The following is a 27,982-nucleotide window of genomic DNA, read 5'->3' as shown; positions in this document are numbered from 1 at the left end:
TAAGGTACTGTTACGCAGGAACTGTTTGTGTGTGAAAAATCACAAAAAATACTTAAGTAAACATTTGCACTTCACACTGGTAATAATTTCTCCAAACACATATTGCCAAGCATGAAAAAATATGTGACTGGTGCAGTGTTTCATTGTTTAAGCCAGAAACATCTGTCCAATGCAAAGAATACAATGGTGTCAACTAGTACCACAAGTGGCCAAACAGTGAAACACACAAAATATTAATATGATCATGAAGTTTCACATGTGCACTAAAGACAGTTTGAAAACAGTTGTGATTAGTCATGATACCTTTATTCTAATGGACCTTGTTATTCCCATCAGCCACCACACTGAGTAGAGCTTGACAGTGGCAGGAGATAACGAACTGTTCAGACTTTTACCGATTCATGTATACTGAACAGAGCACCCTGGCATCAAGAAACTTAACAGCATAACGTTTGTAAGCACTACTTGAAGGCCAACACCATGCCAGTATCATTTTATCAGTTACATCAGTTTTTTTTCCCTCCACAAACATTGATTCATAATGTGTAAATTACAGGAAAATTACAAATATGTTGACACAAAATTGGGTGCAAATTAACATTATGGACATAGGTAATTTGAGAGGAGGGATAAAATATGTTGTAACTTGGGAAAACGTTGATTCCAGGAATGTAAAAGCAGGTTATACTGTATTTAAGTTTGGTACATGATAACAATATTGTCATACTTGCAAAGTATCTGTTTGTGATACTTGGATATGTGCTAAAGTACCAGGCCATCGGCATGCTACTATTCAAATATTCTGCCAACTGTTTATATAAGTACTTAGATTGTTTCCATGTTTTCAACTGTTGTTCACTTGTGTGTGGAAGAAGAATAAACTTAGGTTCATTGTGGCAGTGCTGCTGTTTGTGTCTTACAGTATGATACAATAACCCATATTGGTTCTCCACCTGAATGCTGCACATCAGATTGCAAAGACATTAGATAAATCAAGCTGGGCACAAGAAGTATTTATCTTTAAGTTGGACAATAACCAATGCATAAATCTAAGCATTTCATAAAATGGATGGTTGCTGTAATTTTAATCTTCTTTGCTGCAGCTGCAAATCATTCAGATTGGCCAATAATTTAGTCGTGAATCAGATCCAATGTCCACAGCACAAATGTAAAATGTGTATCATAAAGATAGTATTGTGAAAGCTCCACACTACAATGACTGTGATGAAAACAGAACCTTGCATTTTAAACCAGTGGTAGGGTTATCAAAAAGTCATAGTACAAAACACAGAACATTTTTAATAGTCATACATACACAAAATACATCAATAACAAATTTCTGTAAAATGAACAAAAATAGACATCTCACAATATAACATGAGTCATAAAATTAGATTAATTTACAGTATGTAACTGTGCTTCAATAAATGGTATTCCAACAGGAAAAGTTTTGCCCTATATTTAATGATTTGTAACACTGTTAACTGAGAGAAGGCTGAGATAAAAAACACAAGTCATAGAAATTAAAAATTTACACGGCATTTCTCTGAAATTATAGAATATAAAAAAAGCCAAACGACATGACTGTAAAATACAAACTAACGCAGAGTGAATACAAATTAGTATCACACTTTTTAATTTATTGCAAACAGGCTTGAATATGAGTCCTACTCAACAAACTATAAATGCAGCACATTTAGGGAAATATATTTTGTACCTCAGTCACAGATGTGATTCGACACAATCAACTGCTGAGATAAAGGAGCTGAAAGACCATTATTTTACGGACTGAAATGTGGCAATCACAAGCCTTATGTACAATCACTAAATGAAATTAAATTTATATCCCACCATATACTATTATTGTCAGAAAAAATATTACTACAGACAGGTTTTGCAAATGTATCAGTATTGCAGCCAATAAATTATCACTTTCTAAACTGGAATGAATCTGGTTTTTCTCTTTCACACTGACCAAGAGAAGGAGAAAGAGGAATATGAGTATGGGGAGACACTGTGAATTTTGGTGTAAATGTGAAACACAATCACAAGAAAACGAAATACTCCACGCCATGAGCCTAATTTTCTCATAATTTTTCGTAGGATGCACATACACCAAAATATATTTAGAAGAAATATTGCTGTCACTAAAATGTTCCACATATGGCAAATGCTAATTTCAGAGGAGTAATATGTAGACAGAAAAAGCATAAAAACTAACACATACTACCATTGCAGTACCAAGTAACTACTTTCTTTTCTTCTATTATTTATAACATTTAACATCAATCCAAAAGTACATTTAATAAAAGAAATGCCCCTCTAACATATTCCAGCACAGCATATGACACACTATTTTACATGTCACTATAAGGGTATATGGGATACATTGATGTAATAGAATCCATAGCAGAAAAAAATAAGAAAATGATTTACCATGATTGACACAAATATACTGATGGAATTGAGCCTTTTTTAAAACATCACTGATGGATAATAGTATACTGTTCGAATGTCAGAAAATCTGTTAACGGTAACCAGACACCCTGCTCTACAACAGCATATGCACAAAGCATTGGTCATCAACAACAAACAAAGCAGTTGTAAATAACATCACTCATAAACATTACGATAATGGAAATTACAGGACAGAGACAGTAAACAAAAACAAGGGCACATTACAAACAAGCAATTAATTCATGGGTGGCACAGAGACCCACACAATGCCATACAAAATTTTACAAGATTTAGAGTTACTGCTCTCTCTCTCTTTCTCAATCACTCACTCACTCTCTCTCTCACACTCACACGCACGCACGCACGCACACGCACGCACGCACACACACACACACACACACACAAACAGTTACAGGGAAAAGAGCAGCAGTTTTAAATGCAGTGAAAATATCTGTGCTGTTATATGAGTCTATGCCCGACAGATTAAGTCACTTGCTTATGCCTATGCTAATTTCAATTTACTGGTCGTGAAGAAAATGCCAAAATCTGAGCACAAAAAATCTTGCATTTCAGTAACCTTTTATTAATACTGTTCTGAGTTCGGCACCCTTAAGACTTCCAATGACAGTATTTTAATATTTATTCACACAAGTCACCCCATATAGTTGGACAATAGTTCTTCATAGCATCAGGATTTCAGAGCAGTACAATCATCACCTTACCAACAACAAGACAACAAGTACTTCTTCATTCAGTGAAACACAAGGGCTAAACAGATAATGCAATCAAGTGAACATGTCAGATTTTAGTGCCAAGACATTATCTCCTAATACTGATTTTGGCTCTCCTTCTGTCTGTATGCTTCAACATTCATTTTCAATAAATCTGTTAACTTGATTAATATAGTGTGTCTTCGTAACTACAAATGCATTTATGATTTTTTAAAAGGATTCACATTTCCAATGTTACTTGAAAGACTTATGAAATAACATATTTAAAAAATCTTTGCAGAAATTTTCTTGTAATTTTCCAATGAATCTATAACAAAACAATATCCCAAATAACTGTTCACTTGGTGTTCTGCAACACTTAAGAAGTGGCAACAACTGAGAAATTTTTTTATAATTGGGATTATTTTGCTGCAGCTGACACAGGAAGGTATACAATTTTTTACAAGAAAAAATAAGACACTGGTACTGTGCTAATCATGTAGACTATCAGAAATAGTTTTATGTAAATAGTAATTATACCAAATCAAGCTTCTGTCAAGAAGTCACCTTATAATAGACAGAACTGTTGCAGAAGTGGTGTACTCAAACATAAAATGCTATTATGACACAGTTGGATTTAAATGGTGGAAAGTCCAAAAATATCGTTAACCATCGAGTGGGCACACCTGTATGTGCAAACCTCAGATAACACTGTCTTGCACCATTCCACTGTTGGTTTTACAATTGAGAGCAGATATATATTCCTTCATTATTGCTTCAGCTAACATAGTGATAAGTTGCACTTCTTATGTCCAAAAGAGTGGCAGTAATATAAAATAAACAGGGAGCTAGGTGAGAAAATATTTATGATCCATGCAAGAAAATTATCCAGACTCTGAGCTAGCAGCAGAATCCCACAATGAGGCACTTGTCTACGACATGATTAGCAATCGAATAGGCAGTTGGCTGGAATCTGATGCAACTATGCTGTTTATTGCGTCGAGTGGGTCATTAACACCTGTATATGGCAGCTGAGTGATATAATGAAAGTTTATTTCATTATCATTTAGTTAAACAATGATTCAGCTCATATAATGTAAGTTTATTTTATCACTGTTTGATTAAACTAAGACCAAACTAATTTTGCCCATATGTATTTACCTTGGTAACATAAAGACATCTCCTCTTTACATGTGTACAAAGTACACCACACGTATGCTCCTATTATAAAAAATGTCGTGCCCACTCAAGAGTTAATTCTTATTTTTCTTTCTAATCACTTTTCTAGAAGCATAATTTACAAAGTGTGAAGCTTGTTCGAGTGCTTTTCTCATATCCAATGGTAAAATGCTCCTTGTAGTACAACATTGCTATGATATAGCACATTCAATTTTTCGTCTTGTGTAAATATACTTTTATATTGATACTAAAAATTGTCTATACACATACCATAATTGGCTGTATACAGTTTTCAGTTTTATACTTCCCACAGACATCATAAGCAGTGGATTACTGCTGAGGAGAAAAGAATTAACTCCAGAACTGCTTAACAACTCCAAATTTTACATGGGCCAGCAGTATTCAGTGATGAATAATATTTTCTTTTTACTTGTTATTCATCATGTATACTGCAGACAGATAACTAGAAAACAGATAACTAAAAAAGTTAGAACTGAACTAAAAGAGGATACTGCATGAGGATATGTCTTCAGAGACTGTCAATCAGTTTTGCTAATTTCTTTCCAAATGGTTTCACCTGCCATAAAACTCAATGTACATCAATAATTACATTAAGATAAAAAATGATAGGATACAGGGACCCTAACTTTCTATTTTGATGAATGTCAAACAGCAGAAGATTTGCTGAAGGGCTATTGTTTCACTCATATCCTGGTACAGATGCAAGTTTTCCATTTTGTTAGAAATTGGATTTGGAAATCTAGTCAATGGGGATGTATATGTACATACATAGGACTTTATTATTTGCAGAAACATAATATTACAACAGATGCTGCTTGAAGACATCACAGAACAGAAAGTAAAATAAAACATAAGAAGAAAGGAAGCTTAAGAGTGTAATGTCTCAGTAACATCAAGACCATCATAGTTGGAGCACTAGCTCTGATAGATGATGATAGAGAGGAAGCTGGTCATTCTAGAACACACTGGAAGTGATTTTGCAAAACCATATGAATGAAGCGGGCCAGCTTGGTCTGAAGCTCTCATAAGATTGAAAGATGGTCATTAAACTGTAATGGGACATGGTGACAAATTATATGAGGCAAAAAAAGTGATGACTGTAGCCAATATTACAAACTTTTATTCTTTGACACAGTATGCACATGCATCTCTCTCGCACATTTATAATTTGAACAAAAAACCCCACTTTTTTATATGTGCTTATCCTCAACACAGTGATCATCCACATATTAAATAAACACAAAATATTCTAATTCATGGCATTGTTTCATAAATAATACCTGCTACTTGGCTATCTTAACTATCTAGGATTTTCCCCCATATACCAACATATTCTGCAAATAGTATGTTTGAAATTTAAGCAGAATCAGATCTAAGAGCTAGTATGTATAACAGAAACAGAAACATTACAAACATTTTTCACAGTGGCCCAATACCACCGAAATGAACAATCCATCTGGAAATAATACACTGTATTTCTGTTTTATAGTTTACAATTTCTTGTAATTTAAATTTACTTGTGCCCTACTACGGGCAGCCATCAACCTATTAGTCGTTAACATTTAATTTCTGGTGTTCTAAGATTTCTTTCTGACGGAAGATTAATTTGTACTTCACATTATCATTTGGCACCTGGTTTCTTCTCTCCCTCCATCTACAGAAAGCAGTCTTTCTCTCTTTACAGTACATGTGTGCATGTATAACTCAGTGAAAGGCTTTACATATCACAAAACACTTAGTCCAACACATATACGAGTCTAAAACAAATAAAAAGTTTCTACGTCCTAACAACTGGCCACTAGGATTTGTGTCTTAAAGATCATCACAACTTTTAAAATGTTGACAATGTATAAATATAAAGCAGTTAATCAGTAGTAGTAGCAGATGAGACAGATACTGGCACTGGCACAAAGCTATACTCCAGTAATTTTCTACTGGTCTTTTAGCATTAATCAACTAGTAGACAAATAAACACACAATCAATGTCTACAAGGTTTGTGAGACTATAATGCACATTAGGTGGCACATGGAGAAAATATGCCCCCTTCCTCTTTTTGTTTTGCATACTTACTGCCTTGGTGCTGACACACACGTACATATGAAACTTATTTTCTGTCCTTTCCGACAACTTCAACACAAAAGACTGGTGTTCCATTGCGAATTATTATTCTAGAAAAATAAAATCACAACATTAAACAATGGAAAATCCAGAATGAAATAATGACAATATTATGAAAATCATGGATTGCTACCCAACATACACGCTAAACATGTATATATATTCACACAAGCACAACTCACACACACGACCACTGTTCCTTTCTCTTCTTTTCTGTGTTTTATCTTTCACCTTCCAGACTGCAGACGCTCTGACTTACGAGCCACACTGTATCAACCATCTCATCCACAAACAACACATCGCAACATGACTGCGCTAACTGTTTATGCTGCATCTCGTGTCCCACATTACTACTATTGATATAATTGATCTTAGACCTTCAAACTAATCACTCTTCCTGTCTCACTCTCTTGTATTTTCACACATTATTTAATGTATGTTCCTATGCCACACGAACTTGTTGAACTTCAGCCTATCAACCCCCCCCGCCCTTTCTCTCCTCTTTTCCACTATATACAGACTAACCTTGTCTAATCCAGACCTTCAAACTAATCACTCTTCCTGTCTCACTCTCTTGTATTTTCACACATTATTTACTGTATGTTCCTATGCCACACGAACTTGTTGAACTTCAGCCTATCAACCACCCCCCCCACCCCCCCTTTCTCTCCTCTTATTCCACTATATACAGACTAACCTTGTGTAATCCAGGCACACCTGCTGTCCCCCCTCTTCGTACACATCTGTTCACTGACCTGCATCCCACATCATCGTCTTTTTATTAATTTTTCTCTTTGACCTGATAGTGTTTTCCTGTTGACGAGTGTAGCCTTGGTGGCCAGAAACAGTGGTCATGTGTGTGTGAGTTGTGCTTGTGTGTGTGTGTGTGGGGGGGGGAGGGGGGGCAGATGGCCTTTAGGGCTACAGCTCACATGTTTAATAGTCTTTTTGTTGTGCCTTTCTGCACATGTGCCCCTACTCTACATGGTGAGTAGCAATCTATCCTTTTCAAGACAGTGTCAAAAACACAATATTTAACATCAAATATTTATAGGCAATCGTGCACCTATTACACTGAGCTGCACACACTTACCGTTTGTCTGAAAGTGTTTCACCCAGTGTATTTTCCTTGTTTACAGGAAATTTTACTTTTTCCTCTCGGTCCTCATACCACAGTCGAAGATTTTCAGGTCGGTACTTCCCTTCTTTGTCCCATTCGGGAGGTGTTTCAAATATTGTTGTCAGTTGGTCTTCAAACCTATAACATTAATATGGCATACTAAATATACATATCCCATGCAAAGCTTAACGAACAGAGCACAAGGCATTTGAAATAGTTCAATAAATGTATTAGCATAAATGAGCCATAAAATTATATGCTGTTCTGTCATATATTATGTATTAAAAATATAAATTTCTAAGGAAACTGTGTTGACACACAAACATAATGACAGTAGCTAGGCTATGATCAGTGCAACATCTTCCAAAAGAATCTGAAGGTTTGGAACTGGGGGTTACTATCTAAGGATAGGTATATGAGAGTTAGCAAGAGCATAGAAAATTCTAACAACATACAGACGGCTTTTGCAGCTGTAGATTCTGGTGCCAAAGTTCTGAGTTTCTAATAATTCACACTGTTTCTGTTGTTGTTATGCTCTTCAGTCCAAAAAGTGGTTTATACAGCTGTCCATGCTAGTTTAAACTGTGCAAGCCTCTTCATCTCTGCATAACTACAACAACCTACATCCATTTGAAGCTGTTTGCTATATTCAAGCCTTGGTCCTCTTCTACAGTTTTACCCCTCGCCCCCTTCCACTTACTCACTCACTCTCTCTCTCTCTCTCTCTCTCTCTCTCTCTCTCTCTCTCTCTCTCTCTCTCTCTCTCTTCCTCTTCCTTCCACTACCAAATTTACAATTCATTGATGCCTCAGGATGTGTCCTCTCAACTGATCCCTTCTTTTAGTCAAGTTGTACCATAAATTTCTCTTTTCTCCAATTTGATTCAGTACCTCCTTATTTGTTATTCGATCTACTCCGAAACATTCTTCTGTGACATCACCTTTCAGAAGGTACTATTCTCTTCTTGTATGAACTGTTTATCATTCATGTTTCACATCCATACAACGCTACACTCCACACAAATATTTTCAGAAATGTCTTTCTAATACTTAAATTTATAATACAAGTTAACAAATTCCTCTTTCCCATAAATGCTTTTCTTGCTGTTGCTAGTCTGCACTTTATATCCCCTCTGTTTTGGCCATCATCAATTATTTTGCTGCCCAAACAGCAAAAATCACTTATTACTTTTACACCAATAACTTAACTTTATCACTTTTCCTAATGTAAATCACTCAGCATTACCTGATTTCATTTCCCTAGAGTCCATCATCCTTGTTTTACTTTTGCTGAAGTTCATCATATAACCTCTTTTCAAAACACTATCCAGTACATTGAACTCCACCCTGTACATCAATTCCTTTTGCAAATTTCTCCTTGGTTTCTTTCACAGTTTGTTTGATGTGATAACTGAGTAACATTGGGATACACAAAAAACCTGCCTCACTCCATTCTCAGTTACAGCTTCTTTTTCATGTCATTCCAACTCTTACAACTGCAGTCTGATTTTTGTACAAGATGTAAATCACCTCTCACCCACTATCCCTGCTACTTTCAAAATCCAGTCAACAGTGTCAAAAGCTTTCTCTAAACCTACGAGGTTTACCTGTCTTTAACCCATCTTTCAGGTTAAGTTGTAGGGTCAGCATTGCTTCTTGCGACTCTACATTTCACCAGGATCTGAAATGATCATCACTGAAGTCAGCTTTCAGCTGAATACTTCTCTGTAAATAATTTGTGTCAACATTTTGCAACCATGACATGTTAAATTGGTGATTCAGTAGTATTCACACCTGTATATATTTAAGTGGTGTCTGCTCTGTTGGACAAGCCCGACAGAACAGATACCTCTCAAATATATTCATTTCTGTAAGAGTGCGATGGCTCCTTGACATTTGTTTCAGTGCAAATGCGTTAATATTGTCTGAATTCCTACAGGAATTAACAATTTGTGATTAGGAGGTAAACAGATAAGGGGCACTGCATAGGAACGTGTGATAAGTTGGAAATTTGAGTTGGTCTGGGACTGTGTCTGTATGGCTGAAGCAGTTAAGGCAACTGCTCATGAGCACGGTAAATCCAGGTTCAAGTCCCATGTGCAGCACAAATTTTCAATTTTCCCCACTGCATTACCACAGTGCCTTCTGCAGCTGAAGTCACAAATTCCCCCCACTCCTTCCCTTTCTTTCTCCATTCTCTATTTCATATATGTAATCACACTGTCAGCACCTACCTTCTTTGGAACTGAAAATATTAGATTCTTCCTGAAGTATGAGGGTATTTTGCATGTCTCATGAAGGTATTCTGCCTGTTTCATATATCCTGAACATCAGGCACAAAAATTTTGTCATGGCTGGCTCTCCCAGGAGTTGCAATAATTCAGTGTGAATGTAGACTCTTTTAGGGACTTTGTTTCCACGTATGACTTTCAGTGTTGATTTCTTTTCATAGCGTTACATCCCCAACTCATTTTCACCTACTTCCTCTTCTCTTTTTATAACTCTGCACTGCAGACTCTCTATATATTTTCCTTTCACCTTTCAGCCTTCCCTTCTTTGCTTAGTACTGGCTTCCCATCTGAGTGCTGGGAATGTATAGAGCTGCTTCTTGTTTCTCCAAAGGTCTCTTCAATTTCCTTATAGGGGGAATTATCTTTCCCCTTGTTATGCATACTCTGACAGTCTTGCCTTTATCTTCTAGTCATTCCCATTTTGCACTTTGTGTTAATCTCATTTCACCTGCTTCATTTGCTACATTTTTATGTTTTCTCTATGTATCAATCGAATCCAACATCTCCTGTGCTATCCAAGGATTTCTACTAGGTCTTGTCTTTTCACTTATGTGAAATGAATTTCTTTGTCCTGTTTCCATTAATTGTTGTTTCATGTTCCCTCTGAAACTCTGAACTACCTTTGGTAGTCTCCATTTATCCAGGTCCTATTTCCTTAATTTCCTACCTTTTTGACATTTCTTCTGTTTTAATTTGTGGTTCATAACTAATAAAGTGTGATCAGAGTCCACATCTTCCCCTAGGAATGTTTTGCAGTTTAAAATCTGTCTCTGGCTTACCGTTATATAATCAATCTGAAACCTTCCAATGTCCGCAGGTTTTTTCCACATATTTATTCTTCTTTCACAATTCTTAACCGAAGTGTTTTTGATGATTAAATTATGTTCTGTACAGAATTCTACCAGGAGGCTTCTTGTTCTAGCTTAGCTTCTGTTATTAAAGTGAGTCCTAACCTGGCTGTGTTGCTTTGCTTCCGCTTTCATTCCTTTGCTTCTAGCCATGTTCTCCTTTGACAGATTGTTCCAGCTCACATGCCCATCCAATAGCAGCTGGGCAAGCACTGGCACAAGGTGGACAAATGGATAAGGTGCCTGCAGTCTTGCAACCAGGGCACAGCGTACGCGATTATAGTCCAATGACCAAGCTCGGAGTTGACGAAGCAGATCACACATTAAATTGGGCTGTCTACACAACCTATGCATGCCTTTGGGTGAGATGAAGGGACATTTGTGGACGCCCATGCCCAATGGAGTAGCAACGAGACAGCCAATCCTATGATTCCTTCTTGCCCCCCTTTTCCTATCACCAATTTCAAATCACACATTACAATTAATTTTTGATTCCCTTAACTATCTGAATACTTTCCTTTATTGCATAATACACTGGAACTAAGGTTTTATGTTCTCTGATTTCACATTTTTCTCAATTCTACAGCATAAATTCAAAACCCCTTGAAAAACCCATAAGATCAATGCCAAAAATTTTCCAATTTTTACATTTCTTACTAGTAAGGTTTACCTCAATTCTAAGTTCCTACTTGTTGTCTCACTTTACTTCACCCACTTTCTTCCTATTGACATTTGATGTGCCTGAACAAGTTATAAATGGCAAAAAGAAATGGTTCGCAACACGGGTAGTGGCAGAGTTAAGGGAAAATTTCAGGCCGTTGCGGAGAGGGGAGACATGAGAGAGGAAATGCTGACATAATTCAGGTGCAGGGTTGCCAACACAACTTGCAACATTTAGCTTCACCACACAATTATGATACAACTATTGCTAGGTTGCAGCGGTAATGGAAAAAACAAGACAGTTGACCTGAAGTGATTCAGACCGAGTCATTAGTCTCATCCTTTTGCATGTATTTCTGATGTATTCAGCAACAATATAAATTGTCAACCTTTTAAATTCAAATACTGAGTCTCGAAGAATATGCTCAGTCACAATAGAGGAAACATCACCCATTTCTGGCTAGTGAACTCTTAATGGCTGGCAACTTGTTAAGTCACCCAATAGCCACCACAACACACAAACATACTTAAAATGGGCTTACTTACAGGAAATGTGGAGAAGGCGTGTGGGCCTTCAATGACCAGATTGCAGGTAGGGGTGAAAGCATTTTGTGAAGTGTTGAAAATACACTGTTCGTGCAGATGACGTGCTATGACAGAGATGTTATACAGAAAGAGAACAAAGGTTTTGCATAGCACATTTTACATACTTTCGTCTCCAAATCTGACACAATAAAATTGCAACAACTATATACACTAATCTCATATTAACAAAATTCAAGCTTTCGCAACAAACGGTTGCTTCATCAGGAAAGAGGGAAGGAGAGGGAAAGACGAAAGGATGTGGGTTTTAAGGGAGAGGGTAAGGAGTCATTCCAATCCCGGGAGCGGAAAGACTTACCTTAGGGGGAAAAAAGGACAGGTAACACTCGCACACACACACCTCCACCTGTCCAATGGCCAGCTTCACACGTCCGTCCACATCAAACCCACCAACAAGCAACAGTACCTCCATTATGACAGCTGCCACCCATTCCACATCAAACGGTCCCTTCCCTACAGCCTAGGTCTTCGTGGCAAACGAATCTGCTCCAGTCCGGAATCACTGAACCATTACACCAACAACCTGAAAACAGCTTTCGCATCCCGCAACTACCCTCCCGACCTGGTACAGAAGCAAATAACCAGAGCCACTTCCTCATCTCCTCAAACCCAGAACCTCCCACAGAAGAACCCCAAAAGTGCCCCACTTGTGACAGGATAGTTTCCGGGACTGGATCAGACTCTGAATGTGGCTCTCCAGCAGGGATACGACTTCCTCAAATCCTGCCCTGAAATGAGATCCATCCTTCATGAAATCCTCCCCACTCCACCAAATGTCTTTCTGCCGTCCACCTAACCTTCGTAACCTCTTAGTTCATCCCTATGAAATCCCCAAACCACCTTCCCTACCCTCTGGCTCCTACCCTTGTAACCGCCCCCGGTGTAAAACCTGTCCCATGCACCCTCCCACCACCACCTACTCCAGTCCTGTAACCCGGAAGGTGTACACGATCAAAGGCAGAGCCACGTGTGAAAGCACCCACGTGATTTACCAACTGACCTGCCTACACTGTGAAGCTTTCTATGTGGGAGTGACCAGCAACAAACTGTCCATTCGCATCAACGGACACAGGCAGACAGTGTTTGTTGGTAATGAGGATCAGCCTGTGGCTAAACATGCCTTGGTGCACGGCCAGCACATCTTGGCACAGTGTTACACCGTCCGGGTTATCTGGATACTTCCCACTAACACCAACCCGTCAGAACTCCAGAGATGGGAACTTGCCCTTCAATATATCCTCTCTTCTCGTTATCCGCCAGGCCTCAATCTCCGCTAATTTCAATTTGCCGCTGCTCATACCTCACCTGTCTTTCAACAACATCTTTGCCTCTGTACTTCCGCCTCGACTGACATCTCTGCCCAAACTCTTTGCCTTTACAAATGTCTGCTTGTGTCTGTGTATGGGCGGATGAATATATGAGTGTGTGTGTGTGTGTGTGTGTGTGTGTGTGTGTGTGTGTGCGAGTGTATACCTGTCCTTTTTTCCCCCTAAGGTAAGTCTTTCCACTTCCAGGATTGGAATGACTCCTTACCCTCTCCCTTAAAACCCACATCCTTTCATCTTTCCCTCTCCTTCCCTCTTTCCTGATGAAGCAACCTTAGGTTGCGAAAGCTCGAATTTTGTGTGTATGTTTGTGTTTGTTTGTGTGTCTATCGACCTGCCAGCACTTTCGCTATGCATTTGTGCCACATCACCACAACTGGTGGCAGGCATATCGAACATGTTATGACTTAAATCCGAATATCTGTAGGGTTGATTACATATTGAATAAAGTGCGAATAAAGTGTTGTAGCTAATTTGCATTTTTTTTTATGTGGTTCAATAACTGTCACCCTGTACTTTGCACCACTCACATCACACATTGTAGATCATATAGACTGGAAGCAGTGATAGAGGGCATGAAGAAAAACTGTAGCACCTGAGTGTTCTTTAAAATTTACATTTCACACAGTGTACAGAAATCCACTGAGCTGACTTCTAATAAGGTTGGGGAAGTAAACTCGTTTTTCCGCATGTCTGTTTCTCTCATCAAGCCTAAAATAACACTTTAACAGTGGTGGGCATACAAAGTGTGGCTCATAAGAAAAGCATTAAACACTAACAGCAAGGATAAGAAAATGTCATTAAACAGATGTCTGCATTTATGCTCAAGATTTAAACACTTAGCTATTTTTGGTTTGTTCAACATATTCATCAATTTTTGTTTTTTTCTGGGCAAACAAGAAGGATGAGCTCTCAAAAACACGTGTTTTGAATGTACAATTTGTGATCATAGAATGTCAGAAAATAGCTCAATTGTCTTGAATCCAGATATTAATTTCAATTTTTTTTTAGTTTTTGCTTGCTGTTATACATCTGCGATTTTTTTAAAATAACTGATGAAATCCATTACCACAAGTTATTGTATAAACACTTTATTGTACATTTAATTTCCTTCACTTAGACAGATTTTATAAAAAGAATTGGAGAGGATTGTGATTTTTAATCACACATGCCAAGTACATGTGTTTTTCAAAAAATGGCTATGAGCACTATGGGACTTAACATCTTAGGTCATCAGTCCCCTAGAACTTAGAACTACTTAAACCTAACTAACCTAAGGACATCACACACATCCATGCCCGAGGCATGATTCAAACCTGCGACCGTTGTGTTTTTGTTCATATTTTTGGTGGAGGGGGGGAGGTTAACATTTTCCTTGATTCTGCATTTTCCTCAATTTTGTGTTTTTTAAGTCTCGACCAACAAAAACATCACATAGGGATTTCACTGTAGTAATCTGTCATGTTCCCACATCACCCCCTTCTCAGTTGCCAGTCAGTTTAGGACTTCAACTAATTTTGCTGGAAATCAAATTTCACTACCAGATCTTGTTGTTCTTGGTTTTTCACCTTCTGTAGAGACAAACACCTATGTTGAGTGGGTGTTGAGTTGCTGAGGTCCTTTTCTGTGAGTGGTGTTTCTTTTGCTCTGTGGGGACACTGTACAGGTACAGATGATTCATGTACTGCTTCAGTTGTGACATAAATTGGGGTAAGACTGAATCCCTTTTTGTGCCATACTCCTGAAAAAAAAATCTCCCGGTGTCCTGATGGGCAGCTATAAAAAATTACCACAATTATAGGATTAGTGTTTTCTGTAATTGAGCACCGAAGACCAAAAAGGATCATGGGTATTGCTTGAGTCCATTCAGCCGTTGCAGGGACACAGATGGCTGGTTTAAGTGTCCGATGAAATCTTTCAATTTTTCTATTTGATTGAGGATGATATGCTGTAGTTTGGGTTTGATGACAACCACATATTTTTGATAGTGCTTGGAACAGCTCTGAGTTAAACTGTCTTCCGCGGTTGGTCACTATTTGGTATGGTGTTGAAGTGTTCATCATTACAGGGAAACTGTCATAATGGCACTTGAACCTGTCGTGATAATTCATTTTTCTGACAAGTAATACATGTTTAAGCCCGATTTCTGACATTCTTTCTCATATTGGCCCCGACATGCCTAGACATAATCATTTTTAGTGTTGTCTTAAAGCCCAGATGACCCAAATTGTGACAGTGTTGGAAAATAGGACATCTAAATGCTGCAGCAGTGTTGCCACAAGTTTCCCCAAGTGAAATTCCTATATATTTCCCTAATTTCGAGACAAGTTTTAGAATTTGAGATCTCAATGGTAAGTAAAGACTTCTGTAACCTCCCCCCCCCCCCCCCCCCACCCCTCTTGTGAGCAAAAATCGTAAGTACTAACATCAACATTTTTTGTAATGACCTGTTTTTAGATGGAGAAAGCAAGCTAAATGGTATGTGTGTTTCATTAAGATCACTGTTGTTATTTTATTTTAATAAAACGAAATACATTTGGTGACAAAAATATGCATTTCCTTGGAGTCACAAAACAGATTTAAAATACCTTCATTGATTTCAGAAATAAACTCAGAAAAAAGTAGGCCTCTTGAATGAAATTAACAAGGTAGGGAAGAATTGTGTAAACCAACGCTATAGTGACATCTGATAAAATATTGGTTCTACTATGTCTGTTATTGTTGGTTATTACCCACTGTGTTATGTGTATTATTTTACAGGTATTGAGATTTTTTCTTTCGAGAAATATGAGAACGTAGTGTACAAACTGCCAGCGACTGCCACAACTTCCTTTTTCTTATCATCCATACTTTCTAATATATAAACTAATTCCAAGTGCCCAAATGTACTATAGTAAATACAATGTCTATAAAACGCCGCACTGTACAATGTTACTTGCGATGAGACAGTCACAACCCCTGAAATACATCACCTAAGGCCTCTGACCTGCCAAGGACCATCTCTGTCCTGCGTCCATGGATAAACCGCAAGTATCCGCCACATCATGCCACACAAACAGACCTAGCCTGTGGGCAGATCGATGAGACCAGATCCGAAGGGCAGGACATGTACATTAGTGGGAAATGGTGGGCTTCAGATCAGCACACCTGATATGTCAGAGAGACCCACATAAATGGCCTGTGATTTTGGCCCATCACGGAAATTCACTCGTGTGGCCAGCTATTCACGTGTAACAGGCACCTTATTGATGAAACAAGACTGCAGTGATCAATCCATGCAACAGATATCTTGTGCAAATACTTTGAGAATCAATGCTAATGAGGGTAGGTAGCAACTCACTGTAAAGATGATTACTGAGCCGCAGACAGGCATGCTGAAAAGACAATGTCATTCTTACAACTAAATTTTCGGCTACAGCCTTTGCCAGAAAATGAGAGCACATTCACATTCACACAATCACTCTGACACATCTAACACACACTTGACCGCTGTCTCCAGCGGCCGTGTCAATGATCTCTGAGAATCAGATTCAAACAAACCACTCCTCACACTTCCCTGCCTCTCGTCGGCACTGCTAGGCTAGCAGCAAGAAGTGGTGGCAGCACAGACTGCAAACTGAGGGATGTGGTAGGAAGGGCACAAGCAGTAAGAATGAGGGAGTAGGGAAGCGGCGCACACACTCAGCTGAGCCCAATCAGCGACGATGCATGACAGCCAGTAAACAAACCATACATTGTGTTGACATACCATATCACAATTGTTTTCCTCCATGTGTCAAGTGATGTTTTAATTTCAGTGATATGCACGACAGCTGGACAGTTGTTGATGAAGCTCCTCATCATCTTCTTGTGCCTGAGCTATACTTCATAATTAATTGGAACTAATTATTAAAGCTTTGATAAGCTATCAGCAACAAAATTTTCTTTACCAATTATATGTCGCAGATTTTATACAACACATTGGAAATGATTGCAATTTTTAATCATGTATGCCAAGTATATATGTTTTTGCTCGTATTTTAGAGGGGGGTTAACATTTTCCTCAATTTTGAAAATGTAAACTAGAGGTTTCACTATAAACTGTAAATTATGCAAATTATACATTGTACAGTCATGTAATGTAAAAGTTTTGTGTGGCTTCTGACTCGAGTATATAAATAAAATCTTATCATACATTCTTTCGATCTCTTCATCATCTGCAGAGATAGTTGGCATATAAACTTGTGTTACTATAGTGAAGTTAGCTTCATGTCTTTCTTGGCTACTGTAAAATTCTCACTATGCTGTTCATAATAGCATAGACAAACTCCTGTACTCTTCAACTTTTGTAGTCCTGTCTTCCTCAGTCTTATATAATATTATAGTATATAGATAATTTTTACTTTTTGGACCGTCTGACTACAACTGAATGAAACACAATTTTTGTGCCATACGTGTTTCGCCTTTATTCAGTGGCCTGGAATATGTAAATATTTTACTATTTAGTTTACATTTTGGGGCAATATACCTATAGGTTATAAACAGTTCTGGTGGTTGGTCTTTGCTATGATGTAGTAATACTTTAAATTTGACTTGCAGGTCGCATGGACAATTTTTTACATATTACGTTTCTGTTCCATTTTTGCTACCATTCCTCTTCTTATAATTGTCACTTGGGTTTTTTTTCCACATTTCACAGCACTAGGAACTGAATACTTGGTTTGGTGCAATGTTTAGGTTTGTGTTGCCGATTGTTGGATGTTATTGCCAAAGATTGAATGTTATTGCCAACTTTTGATTGTAATTTTTGAAGTACCTGTGATCTGTTTGTATGTGCATGTGCATGAAATAATGTTTATTTTGGTAAGCTATTTTGTTTCCAGCTGCTTGTGAGAGAGGGACGATTCTATCTAATCATTTCTTTTATCAAGTGTAGTAGGGAGCCTGTACTGATGTGTGTTTGCTCATTTATCAAGTTTGTTTTCAGCAACCATTTTCTAAATGTGGAAATTTTCTTGCATTTGTGTATGGTAGATAAGTTCGTACCGACTAAGGTCCAAAGCGAGGGGAAAGATCCACCGTGGTATAACAATCATGTACGAAAGGTACTACGGAAACAAAGAAAGCTTCATCATAGGTTTAAGAGTAGTCAAATCATAGCTGATAAGGAAAAGCTGAACGAAGCGAAAAAGAGCGTAAAGAGAGCAATGAGAGAAGCATTCAACGAATTCGAACATAAAACATTGGCAAACAATCTAAACAAGAACCCTAAAAAGTTTTGGTCATATGTAAAATCGGTAAGCGGATCTAAATCCCCTATTCAGTCACTCGTTGACCACGATGGCACCGAAACAGAGGACGACCGAAGAAAGGCAGAAATACTGAATTCAGTGTTCCGAAACTGTTTCACTGCGGAAAATCGTAACACGGTCCCTGACTTCAGCCGTCGCACGGACGCCAAAATGGAAAATATTGAAATAAACGATATCGGAATTGAAAAACAACTGCTATCACTTAGTAGCGGAAAAGCATCCGGACCAGATGAGATACCCTTAAGATTCTACAGTGATTATGCTAAAGAACTTGCCCCCTTTCTATCAGCAATTTATCGTAGATCGCTGGAAGAACGTAAAGTACCTAGCGACTGGAAGAAAGCGCAGGTCGTTCCCATTTTCAAGAAGGGTCATAAATCAGATGCGAATAATTATAGGCCTATTTCGCTTACGTCAATCTGTTGTAGAATAATGGAACATGTTTTGTGTTCTCGTATTATGACGTTCTTAGATAATACAAATCTCCTTCATCATAACCAACATGGATTCCGCAAACAGAGATCATGTGAAACTCAGCTCGCCCTATTTGCCCAAGAAATTCACAGTGCCGTAGACACTGGCGGGCAGATTGATGCCGTATTCCTGGACTTCAGGAAGGCATTTGATACGGTTCCGCACTTACGTTTAGTGAAAAAAATACGAGCTTACGGAATATCGGACCAGGTTTGTGATTGGATTCAGGATTTCCTAGAAGAAAGAACACAACATGTCATTCTTAACGGTTCAAAATCTGCAGATGTAGAGGTAATTTCGGGAGTACCGCAGGGAAGCGTGATAGGACCTTTATTGTTTACAATATACATAAATGACTTAGTTGACAACATCGGTAGCTCCGTGAGGCTATTTGCAGATGACACGGTTGTCTACAAGAAAGTAGCAACATCAGAAGACTCGTACGTACTCCAGGAGGACCTGCAGAGGATTAATGCATGGTGCGACAGCTGGCAGCTTTCCCTAAACGTAGATAAATGTAATATAATGCGCATACATAGGGGCAGAAATCCATTCCAGTACGATTATGCCATAGGTGGTAAATCATTGGAAGCGGTAACGACCGTAAAATACTTATGAGTTACTATCCGGAGTGATCTGAAGTGGAATGATCACATAAAACAAATAGTGGGAAAAGCAGGCGCCAGGTTGAGATTCATAGGAAGAATTCTAAGAAAATGTGACTCATCGACGAAAGAAGTAGCTTACAAAATGCTTGTTCGTCCGATTCTTGAGTATTGCTCATCAGTATGGGACCCTTACCAGGTTGGATTAATAGAAGAGATAGACATGATCCAGTGAAAAGCAGCGCGATTCGTCATGGGGACATTTAGTCAGCGCGAGAGCGTTACGGAGATGCTGAACAAGCTCCAGTGGCGGACACTTCAAGAAAGGCGTTACGCAATACGGAGAGGTTTATTATCGAAATTACGAGAGAGCACATTCCGGGAAGAGATGGGCAACATATTACTACCGCCCACATATATCTCGCGTAATGATCACAACGAAAAGATCCGAGAAATTAGAGCAAATACAGAGACTTACAAGCAGTCGTTCTTCCCACGCACAATTCGTGAATGGAACAGGGAAGGGGGGATCAGATAGTGGTACAATAAGTACCCTCCGCCACACACCGTAAGGTGGCTCGCGGAGTATAGATGTAGATGTAGATGTAGATGGTATTTGTGATGGTTGTTTATTCTCATTGTTTTCATTTCTTGTCCCATGTTTGTAGGATGATGGTTATGGTGTTTTAAATGTTCTGCAAATGTGGTATGGTTTGTTTCGTACTTCCAACACCTGATACGTTCTTTGTACTGTGTTTTAAAATTCCTGTATGTCATGCCCACGTATACTGCATCACAACTTTGACATTCAAGTTTATATATTCCTGATCCCTTGAATTTATCCTGTACCCTTCCACTGAAGTTGCACAATATGGCTATCTGTATCAATGAGTCACACAAGACACCCTATCTTGGCAATCTCCATGTTTCGTGCTGGTAAAACACAATTTTTAGTAGCTAATAGGAAGACGATTTTCAATAAAAATGCTGATAATTTCATATTAGGAACCAGAATGCCTTTCCATTTGGCCTATTTTATGACTGTGGCTGACTAGAACCCATGTTTTCTATTGATGTTTACAACTGAATTGCACCTTATTATTATTATTATTTCATTGAAGTTAATATTTAATTTGCTGCATTTACTTTGATGGGAGGAAATTGGCTGACAGTCTTACCTACAGTCTTCAGGAAACTCCTGAATGTAATCTGATGTCTCATATTCAGGATAAAGTAGAATAACAGGCCAGACCAGCCGGCCTTCACTTAGATGCACACGTTTCTGTACCCCATGTGGACTTATTGGCTGAAGCAGTTTCAGTTTAATCTCAGGACCACCTGTGTGTGCAAAGGAATATTTGTATTAAAATTTGCCAGTGTATGTTCTTTAAATGTCATACATAAATAAACAAAGATAAGAATTGCCTTACAAAATAAATAAATAAATAAGTGTCTGGTCGGAAGATTGTTGTCCATCTATTACAGCTGCATCAATTTCCTCACATTTCCTTACATAACTTGAAACATTTCTGAAACATAGCTCTTTTTGGTCTTTACATTCATTAAGGACTCAATTTAATCAGACTTTTCAATTTAATTTATTTTCTTATTGCACAAACCAAGTAAATTTAATTACAATCACCATGGTATAACAAACTTCTTTTTTTGTTTTATTCCAAAAAATAATAAAAATATTATTATGCCAACATTATCATTGCAGACATATTTCAAATACATTAAAATACAAATAGTAATTTGTCATGTTCCCACATCACCCCTTCTCAGTAGCATAGTCAGTTTAGGACTTCGACTAATCTTGATCAAGATCGAATTCCACAACCAGATCTTGGTGTTCTACTTGGTTTTTCACTGAATTGTGTTCAGGGTGTTTATTATTCTCATTTATCACTTAGACAGCTTCTAATCGATCAATGGAAATATTCTTTATCTGGTCTTCAAAAAATTTTGGGTTGCTTTCAATCACTTCATTTGGGCTTTCATATGGAGTCTCTGAGGTCCTTGTGTTTGAATGGTGTTTCTTTTGCTTTGTGGGGATATTGTATATGTTGTGACAGTGCCACGACATTTAACAGTGCTGCCACGACAGAACGCGCAAACGGCGATAGAGGCACTAAGCAACTCGGCTGAGCGCAGGAGCGCCACCTAGCTACGAACGGCGCCGGCCGCATGTCACGGCACAGTAGTCGAATAAGAGATACTGAGTTGTTATCATGTAATGAGCTATTGTTTCTAAGTGAGTGTGTTTAAATATCCACACAATTATTGGTGATTAAAGGTTACAACACTTTTTGGCGACGAGGTCGGATATTTTCACTGCGTTGTGGATTTGTGTGTTCGTGACGGGGCAGACATGGAACAGCTTATGCAAGCGCACATTGAATAACAAACACAACTGACGGCTGCTATTCAGGCGTTGTTGACGTCGCTTACTCATCATCTGTCTTCCTCTTCTCCGCCTCCATTCCCTCCGTATGACGAGGCCGCTGAAGATTGGGAGGATTATGAGAAGCGTTTGCGGCAACACTTCTTGGCTTTCGGCGTTGTCGACACTCCTATGTGTAAGTCGTTATTTCTATCTTGGATTTCCCCACGGATCTATCAGCTGCTATCTCAGTTAGCCCCTCTGCAGGAACCTGCCTCTCTGTCCTTCCAAGAAATGTGTGGCTTATTGTCTAACTATTACCGAAAAAACACCCACATCGTTGCCACCCGCGTGGCGTTCTACCGGTGTCATAAACAGCCCCATCAATCTTACCGGGCTTGGGCGGCGGAACTACATGGTCTGAGTAGGAAATGTCAGTTTGTCACGGACACTCATCATGAGTCTTATGCTGATTCAATGCTTAGGGATGCTATTCTACGGCTTGCTCCTGATAAAGAAGTTCGGCAACATGCCTTACAACTGCCAAACCCGTCGTTGTCGGAAGTTCTAAGCATCACTCAATCCTCTGAAAAGTCTCACGCTGCTGGCGCGCAAATAGACGCGCGGTGTGATGTAGGCGCTGTACAGTCAACTTTCGACACGGACAATTTGCCTGTTTCACAGGAGAACGACGATGTGGCGGCGGTTCACTCGCGTCAACAATGTCGCGTTGGGCCGCAAAGCTCGCAGCGAAAACAGCAACCACAGAAGCAGGTTCGTTCCGCACTTCCTTCTTGTCCACGTTGTTTCGTACAGAATGACAGGGCCGCGTGTCCAAAACGTTGGGCCACGTGTAATTCATGTAGGAAAAAAGGCCACATTGCTTCTGTGTGTCAGTCCCCTAAAGTTCCCGTCGACAAGGACGAGGCATCAGACATGGATGTTAACTGTGTGCTTTCTCAAACAAATAAGTTGTTTGTTACTGTTCGTGTTCTGGATAAAGACATTCGCATACAAGTGGACACTGGCTCTGCAGTAACTCTCATTAATTCCCGCACGTATTTGGAGTTGGGCTCCCCTCCCTTGTCTCCAGTTACGCGAAATCTGAGAACTTATAATAAACAGAAAATTCCTATCATTGGCCAGTTTGATGCTTCCACTGCCTACAAGTCTGTTGTTAGGCCCCTCACGTTTCATGTGGTGGATCATGCGGGCACTGAAAACCTGTTCGGTTATGATGCTTTCCAGTTGTTCGGGTTCTCTGTTGATGATGATGTGCACCTCATATCTGAGGATATTCCGTATCAACAGCTGGATGGGTGTTCTGAATTTTCGTCCGTGTTCTCTGCTGGTCTGGGTCTTGCCAAGGATTTTGAAGCCCACATTACTCTTAAACCTACAGCTCGCCCTAAGTTTTTCCGGGCACATCCTATTCCGGTGGCGTTGCGTGCACCTGTCAAGGCTGAGATAGACAGGTTAACAGCTTCAGGGATTCTCCTTCCTGTTACCTCCAGCGAATGGGCATCGCCAATCATGGTGGTTTCTAAGCCAAACGGGAGTCTGCGATTGTGTGGTGATTTTAAAGCCACTGTCAACGCTCAGAGCCTCATTGACACTTATCCTCTTCCCCATCCTGAGGAGTTATTTACCAAGCTCGCTGCGGGCCACTTCTTTTCCAAACTTGACTTATCGGAGGCGTACCATCAGTTGCCGTTGGATGCTTCTTCCAAGGAATTTCTCGTCATCAACACTCCTTGTGGGTTGTATCAGTACCAGCGGTTACCATTTGGTGTCGCTAGCGCGCCGGCCATTTTTCAGTGGTTTTTGAAACAGCTCACGGCTTCCGTTCCCGGCTGCATAAACTATCGGGATGACATTGTTGTCACGGGGGCCTCCACTGAGGAGCACCTTCGCAATTTGCGTTCACTATTTCGGGTCTTGCATTCGGCTGGGTTGAGGTGCAATCTGGACAAGTCGCAGTTCTTCCAACCCTCCATTGTATATCTTGGTTTCCACTTGTCCCGTGGGGGTATACGTCCTCTACGTCAGCATGTTGCGGCCATTAACGCTCTACCCCGGCCGTCTACGGTCAAAGAACTTCAGGCGTTTCTAGGCAAGATTGCTTATTATCACAAATTCATTCCATCCGTGGCGGCGGTAGCTCATCCTCTGCATCAACTGTTACGCAAAAACGTTTCTTTCTGTTGGTCCGACGAGTGTGAGCAGGCTTTTGTCCGCCTGAAGGCTCATTTGCAGTCGGCGCCTTGTCTTGCCACATTCCGTCTGGGTCAGCACTTGGTTCTGGCGACTGACGCATCACAGTATGGCCTAGGGGCTGTTCTCGCCCATCGGTATGAGGATGGGTTGGAACGACCCATTGCCTATGCTTCCACGATCCTCAACGAAGCGCAACGGCGTTACTCTCAAATCGAAAAGGAGGCGCTCGCTATCATTTATGCTCTAAAAAAGTTCAGCGTTTTTTTGTATGGTTCTAAGTTTCACCTCATCACCGACCACAAGCCGCTGGTCTCTCTGTTCAGCCCATCGGCGTCACTTCCGGATAAGGCAGCTGACCGCCTGCAATGTTGGGCCTTATACTTGTCTCCTTTTCACTATGAGATTCACTAACGCCCCACGGCCCAGCACGCCAACGCTGACGCATTGTCGCGATTGCCGATGGACCCCGAGCCGGTTTTCGATCGTGATGAACTACTCTGTTTCCACATTGAGGAAGAACGTCATGCGGTCGAGGGTTTTCCACTTACAGGTTCGCAGGTCACGTCGGCTACTGCGCGGGACCCGGTCCTGTGTCAGGTGATCGGTTTTGTTCAACGAGGTTGGCCGGCAGGACCAAGGGCTGGGCATCGGATCCCCTTCGCAACTACCATGCCTTGCGCCTTCGTCTGTCTGTTCGTGATGGTGTTGTTCTTCTGGCCACGGATGGCGCCTCTCCACGGGTCGTGGTGCCAGCCTCTCTTCGCAAAGATGTTCTCAAACTGTTGCATGAAGGCCATTGGGATATTTCTCGGACTAAGTCCCTGGCCCGCAGGCACGTTTATTGGCCCAGTATTGATTCGGACATCGCCCACATGGTTGCTGCGTGTGGTCAGTGTGCTCAACAACTGGCTGCACCTCGTACAATGCCCTCTCCGTGGTCTGATCCAGCGCAGCCATGGGAACGGGTGAATGCTGAATTTGCTGACCCCTTCCTCGGTACTTACTGGCTACTGTTGATTGACGCCTTCTCGAAGTTTCCGTTTGTTGTTTGATGTCCGTCGCCCACCACTGCGGCGACGACGCTGGCTTTGTCCAAAATCTTTGCGCTAGAAGGTCTTCCGTCCATGATCGTCACGGACAATGGCCCTCAGTTCTCTTTGCAGGCCTTCCGTGATTTTTGTACTGGACAAGGGATTCATCATATTACAGCACCGCCCTTCCATCCGCAATCGAATGGGGAGGTCGAGCGCCTTGTCCGCACTTTCAAAAGCCAGATGAAACAATTCCTTAGTGATTTTTCCACAGATGACGCTCTGCTGCAACTTCTGAGTTCTTATTGCTTCACGCCTCTGGGTGATCGCAGCCCTGCTGAACTCTTGCATGGCCGCCAACCACGCACTCTACTGCACCTGCTTCACCCTGTCAGGCCTTGTGCTGTGTCCCCTAGTGCGGGAAAATACTCAGTGGGTGCCGACGTGTGGGCACGAGGGTATGGATCTCGCCCTAAATGGATTCCAGAGGTGGTCAAGGCTCTTCGCGGCCGCCGGCTTTGTGAAATACGTACGGACGACGGCATGGTTGTTCGCCATTATGACCAGATGCGCCCACGAGTGGTGGCCACGCCGGTGCCACTGTCCCTTCCTTCGCCTCCACCAGCCCGAGCTGCTGCCGATCTACCATACGTGTTGATGCAGCCGACGTCGCTACCGCTTCCGAGTACGCCGGAACCGGCTCCAGCCGCGACGCCGCCTTCTCCGGGACCCATCTCGCTGGAGCACACCCCCAGGTCCACGACACCTATGGATGCTGCTCCGGAGTTTTCACCCATCCTCTCGTCCAGGAGGCACGTTCCACACACGAGCTTCCGTCCTGGACATTTTCGACCATACTCTCGTGTCTCTCCGCAGGATCTTCTCGGGGCCTCACAAGAGGCCATGGATGTCTCCGGACTGTCCATGTCTCCACCAGCCCGAGCTGCTGCCGATCTACCATACGTGTTGATGCAGCCGACGTCGCTACCGCTTCCGAGTACGCCGGAACCGGCTCCAGCCGCGACGCCGCCTTCTCCGGGACCCATCTCGCTGGAGCACACCCCCAGGTCCACGACACCTATGGATGCTGCTCCGGAGTTTTCACCCATCATCTCGTCCAGGAGGCACGTTCCACACACGAGCTTCCGTCCTGGACATTTTCGACCATACTCTCGTGTCTCTCCGCAGGATCTTCTCGGGGCCTCACAAGAGGCCATGGATGTCTCCGGACTGTCCATGTCTCCAAGGAAGTGAGTGTTTTTTTTTCAAGGGGGGGAAAGTGTTTTGACAGTGCCACGACATTTGACAGTGTCATGACATTTAACAGTGCCACCACGACAGTACGCGCAAATGGCGATAGAGGCGCTCCGCAACTCGGCTGAGTGCGGGAGCGCCACCTAGCTACGAACGGCGCCGGCCACATGTCACGGCACGGCAGTCGAATAAGAGATACTGAGTTGTTATCATGTAACGAGCTATTGTTTCTAAGTGAGTGGGTTTACATATCCACGCAATTATTGGTGATTAAAGGTTACAACAGTATAGGTTTCAGACAATTCATATAATGCACCAGTTGTGACACAAATTGGGGTAAGACTGAATCCCTTTTTGTGCCACACTCTTGAAAAATATCACCTGGTATCCTGATGGGCGAGCAATTAACCATTTCCGCAATTGTAGCATTAGTGTTTTCTCTAATTGAGCACCGCAGACCAAAAAGAATCACAGGTGTTACTAGAGTCCATTTAGCAGTTGCATGGGCATGAATGGCTGCTTTATGTGACCGATGAAATCTTTCAATTTTTCTGTTTGATTGAGGATGATATATCGTAGTCTGGGTTTGATTAGAACCACATATTTTTCATAGCACTTGGAATAGCTCTCAGTTAAAATGTCTTCCATGGTCGGTCGCACAATTGAAAAGTGCTTGTGCTATTGCTTTCACTTGTAAGTCTCTAAGAGGTGCTACTTCTGTTCGATCTGTAACTCTATCAATGCATGTGTATATTCATCCAAAGGAGGCACTGGTCCTATCAGACCAAGGTGAACTATTTTAAAGCATTCATCAATACAGGGAAATTGTTATAATGGCGTTTGAACATGTTATGATAATTCATTTTCTGACAAGCAATACATGTTTTAGCCCACTTTCTGACATCCTTTTCATATTGATGTGATCATTCTTATAATTGTCTTAAGGCCCAGAAAAAAAAAGCAGAAAGGTTTTATTCCCTGGTGATTGTAATGGAAGGTTTTTTGGTGGGCATAATAATAAAATAAAATAAATTGAAAAATCTAGTTAAACTGAGTCCTTAAAGAATGTAAAGAGCAACAATTGGTGACCCCGACATGATTGGCGAGACGCTGACATATGCATAGCGTCAACGGTAAATGGACCTGAAGGTAATAATTCTGAATGCAAACTGGAAATTGGTAAGGTAAAGATCAAGCTATCACTGTTTGGACAGAAAAGCTAGACATCTGGTTTTGTCAAGTTGAAGTGCAATTTATGATTGCTGGTATAGCTACCTGACGTGACTAAATTTAACTATTTGTTCACTCAGCTAGAGCCATAATTTGTTGTAAATATCTGTGATCTAATTACAAATGACAAGATAAGAAATATTCTCTTACAAAAGAATGACTTTT

The 27,982-nt window shown here is 40.7% G+C and overlaps 1 protein-coding gene across 1 annotated transcript in view; it reads right to left on the bottom strand.

Annotated features, from left to right (window-relative positions):
* Positions 1 to 1,279: 1,279 nt before the first annotated feature.
* Positions 1,280 to 27,982, bottom strand: part of LOC124544853 (DNA polymerase interacting tetratricopeptide repeat-containing, protein of 47 kDa) — a 77,573-nt gene continuing 50,870 nt past the window's right edge. The window contains exons 6-8 of the mRNA XM_047123566.1: positions 20,881 to 21,040; positions 7,580 to 7,744; positions 1,280 to 6,536 (exon numbers count right to left, since the gene is read on the bottom strand). Of these exons, the coding sequence (XP_046979522.1) occupies positions 6,473 to 6,536; positions 7,580 to 7,744; positions 20,881 to 21,040 (389 nt within the window). The 3' untranslated portion in view covers positions 1,280 to 6,472. The remainder of the gene's footprint in view (positions 6,537 to 7,579; positions 7,745 to 20,880; positions 21,041 to 27,982) is intronic.

This window comes from Schistocerca americana, chromosome 8 (assembly GCF_021461395.2).
Source record: "Schistocerca americana isolate TAMUIC-IGC-003095 chromosome 8, iqSchAmer2.1, whole genome shotgun sequence".
In the NCBI taxonomy this organism is placed as follows: Eukaryota; Metazoa; Arthropoda; class Insecta; order Orthoptera; family Acrididae; genus Schistocerca; species Schistocerca americana.
Note: the sequence above shows the minus strand (reverse complement) of the source record. Positions and strands in the feature narration are given on the sequence as shown.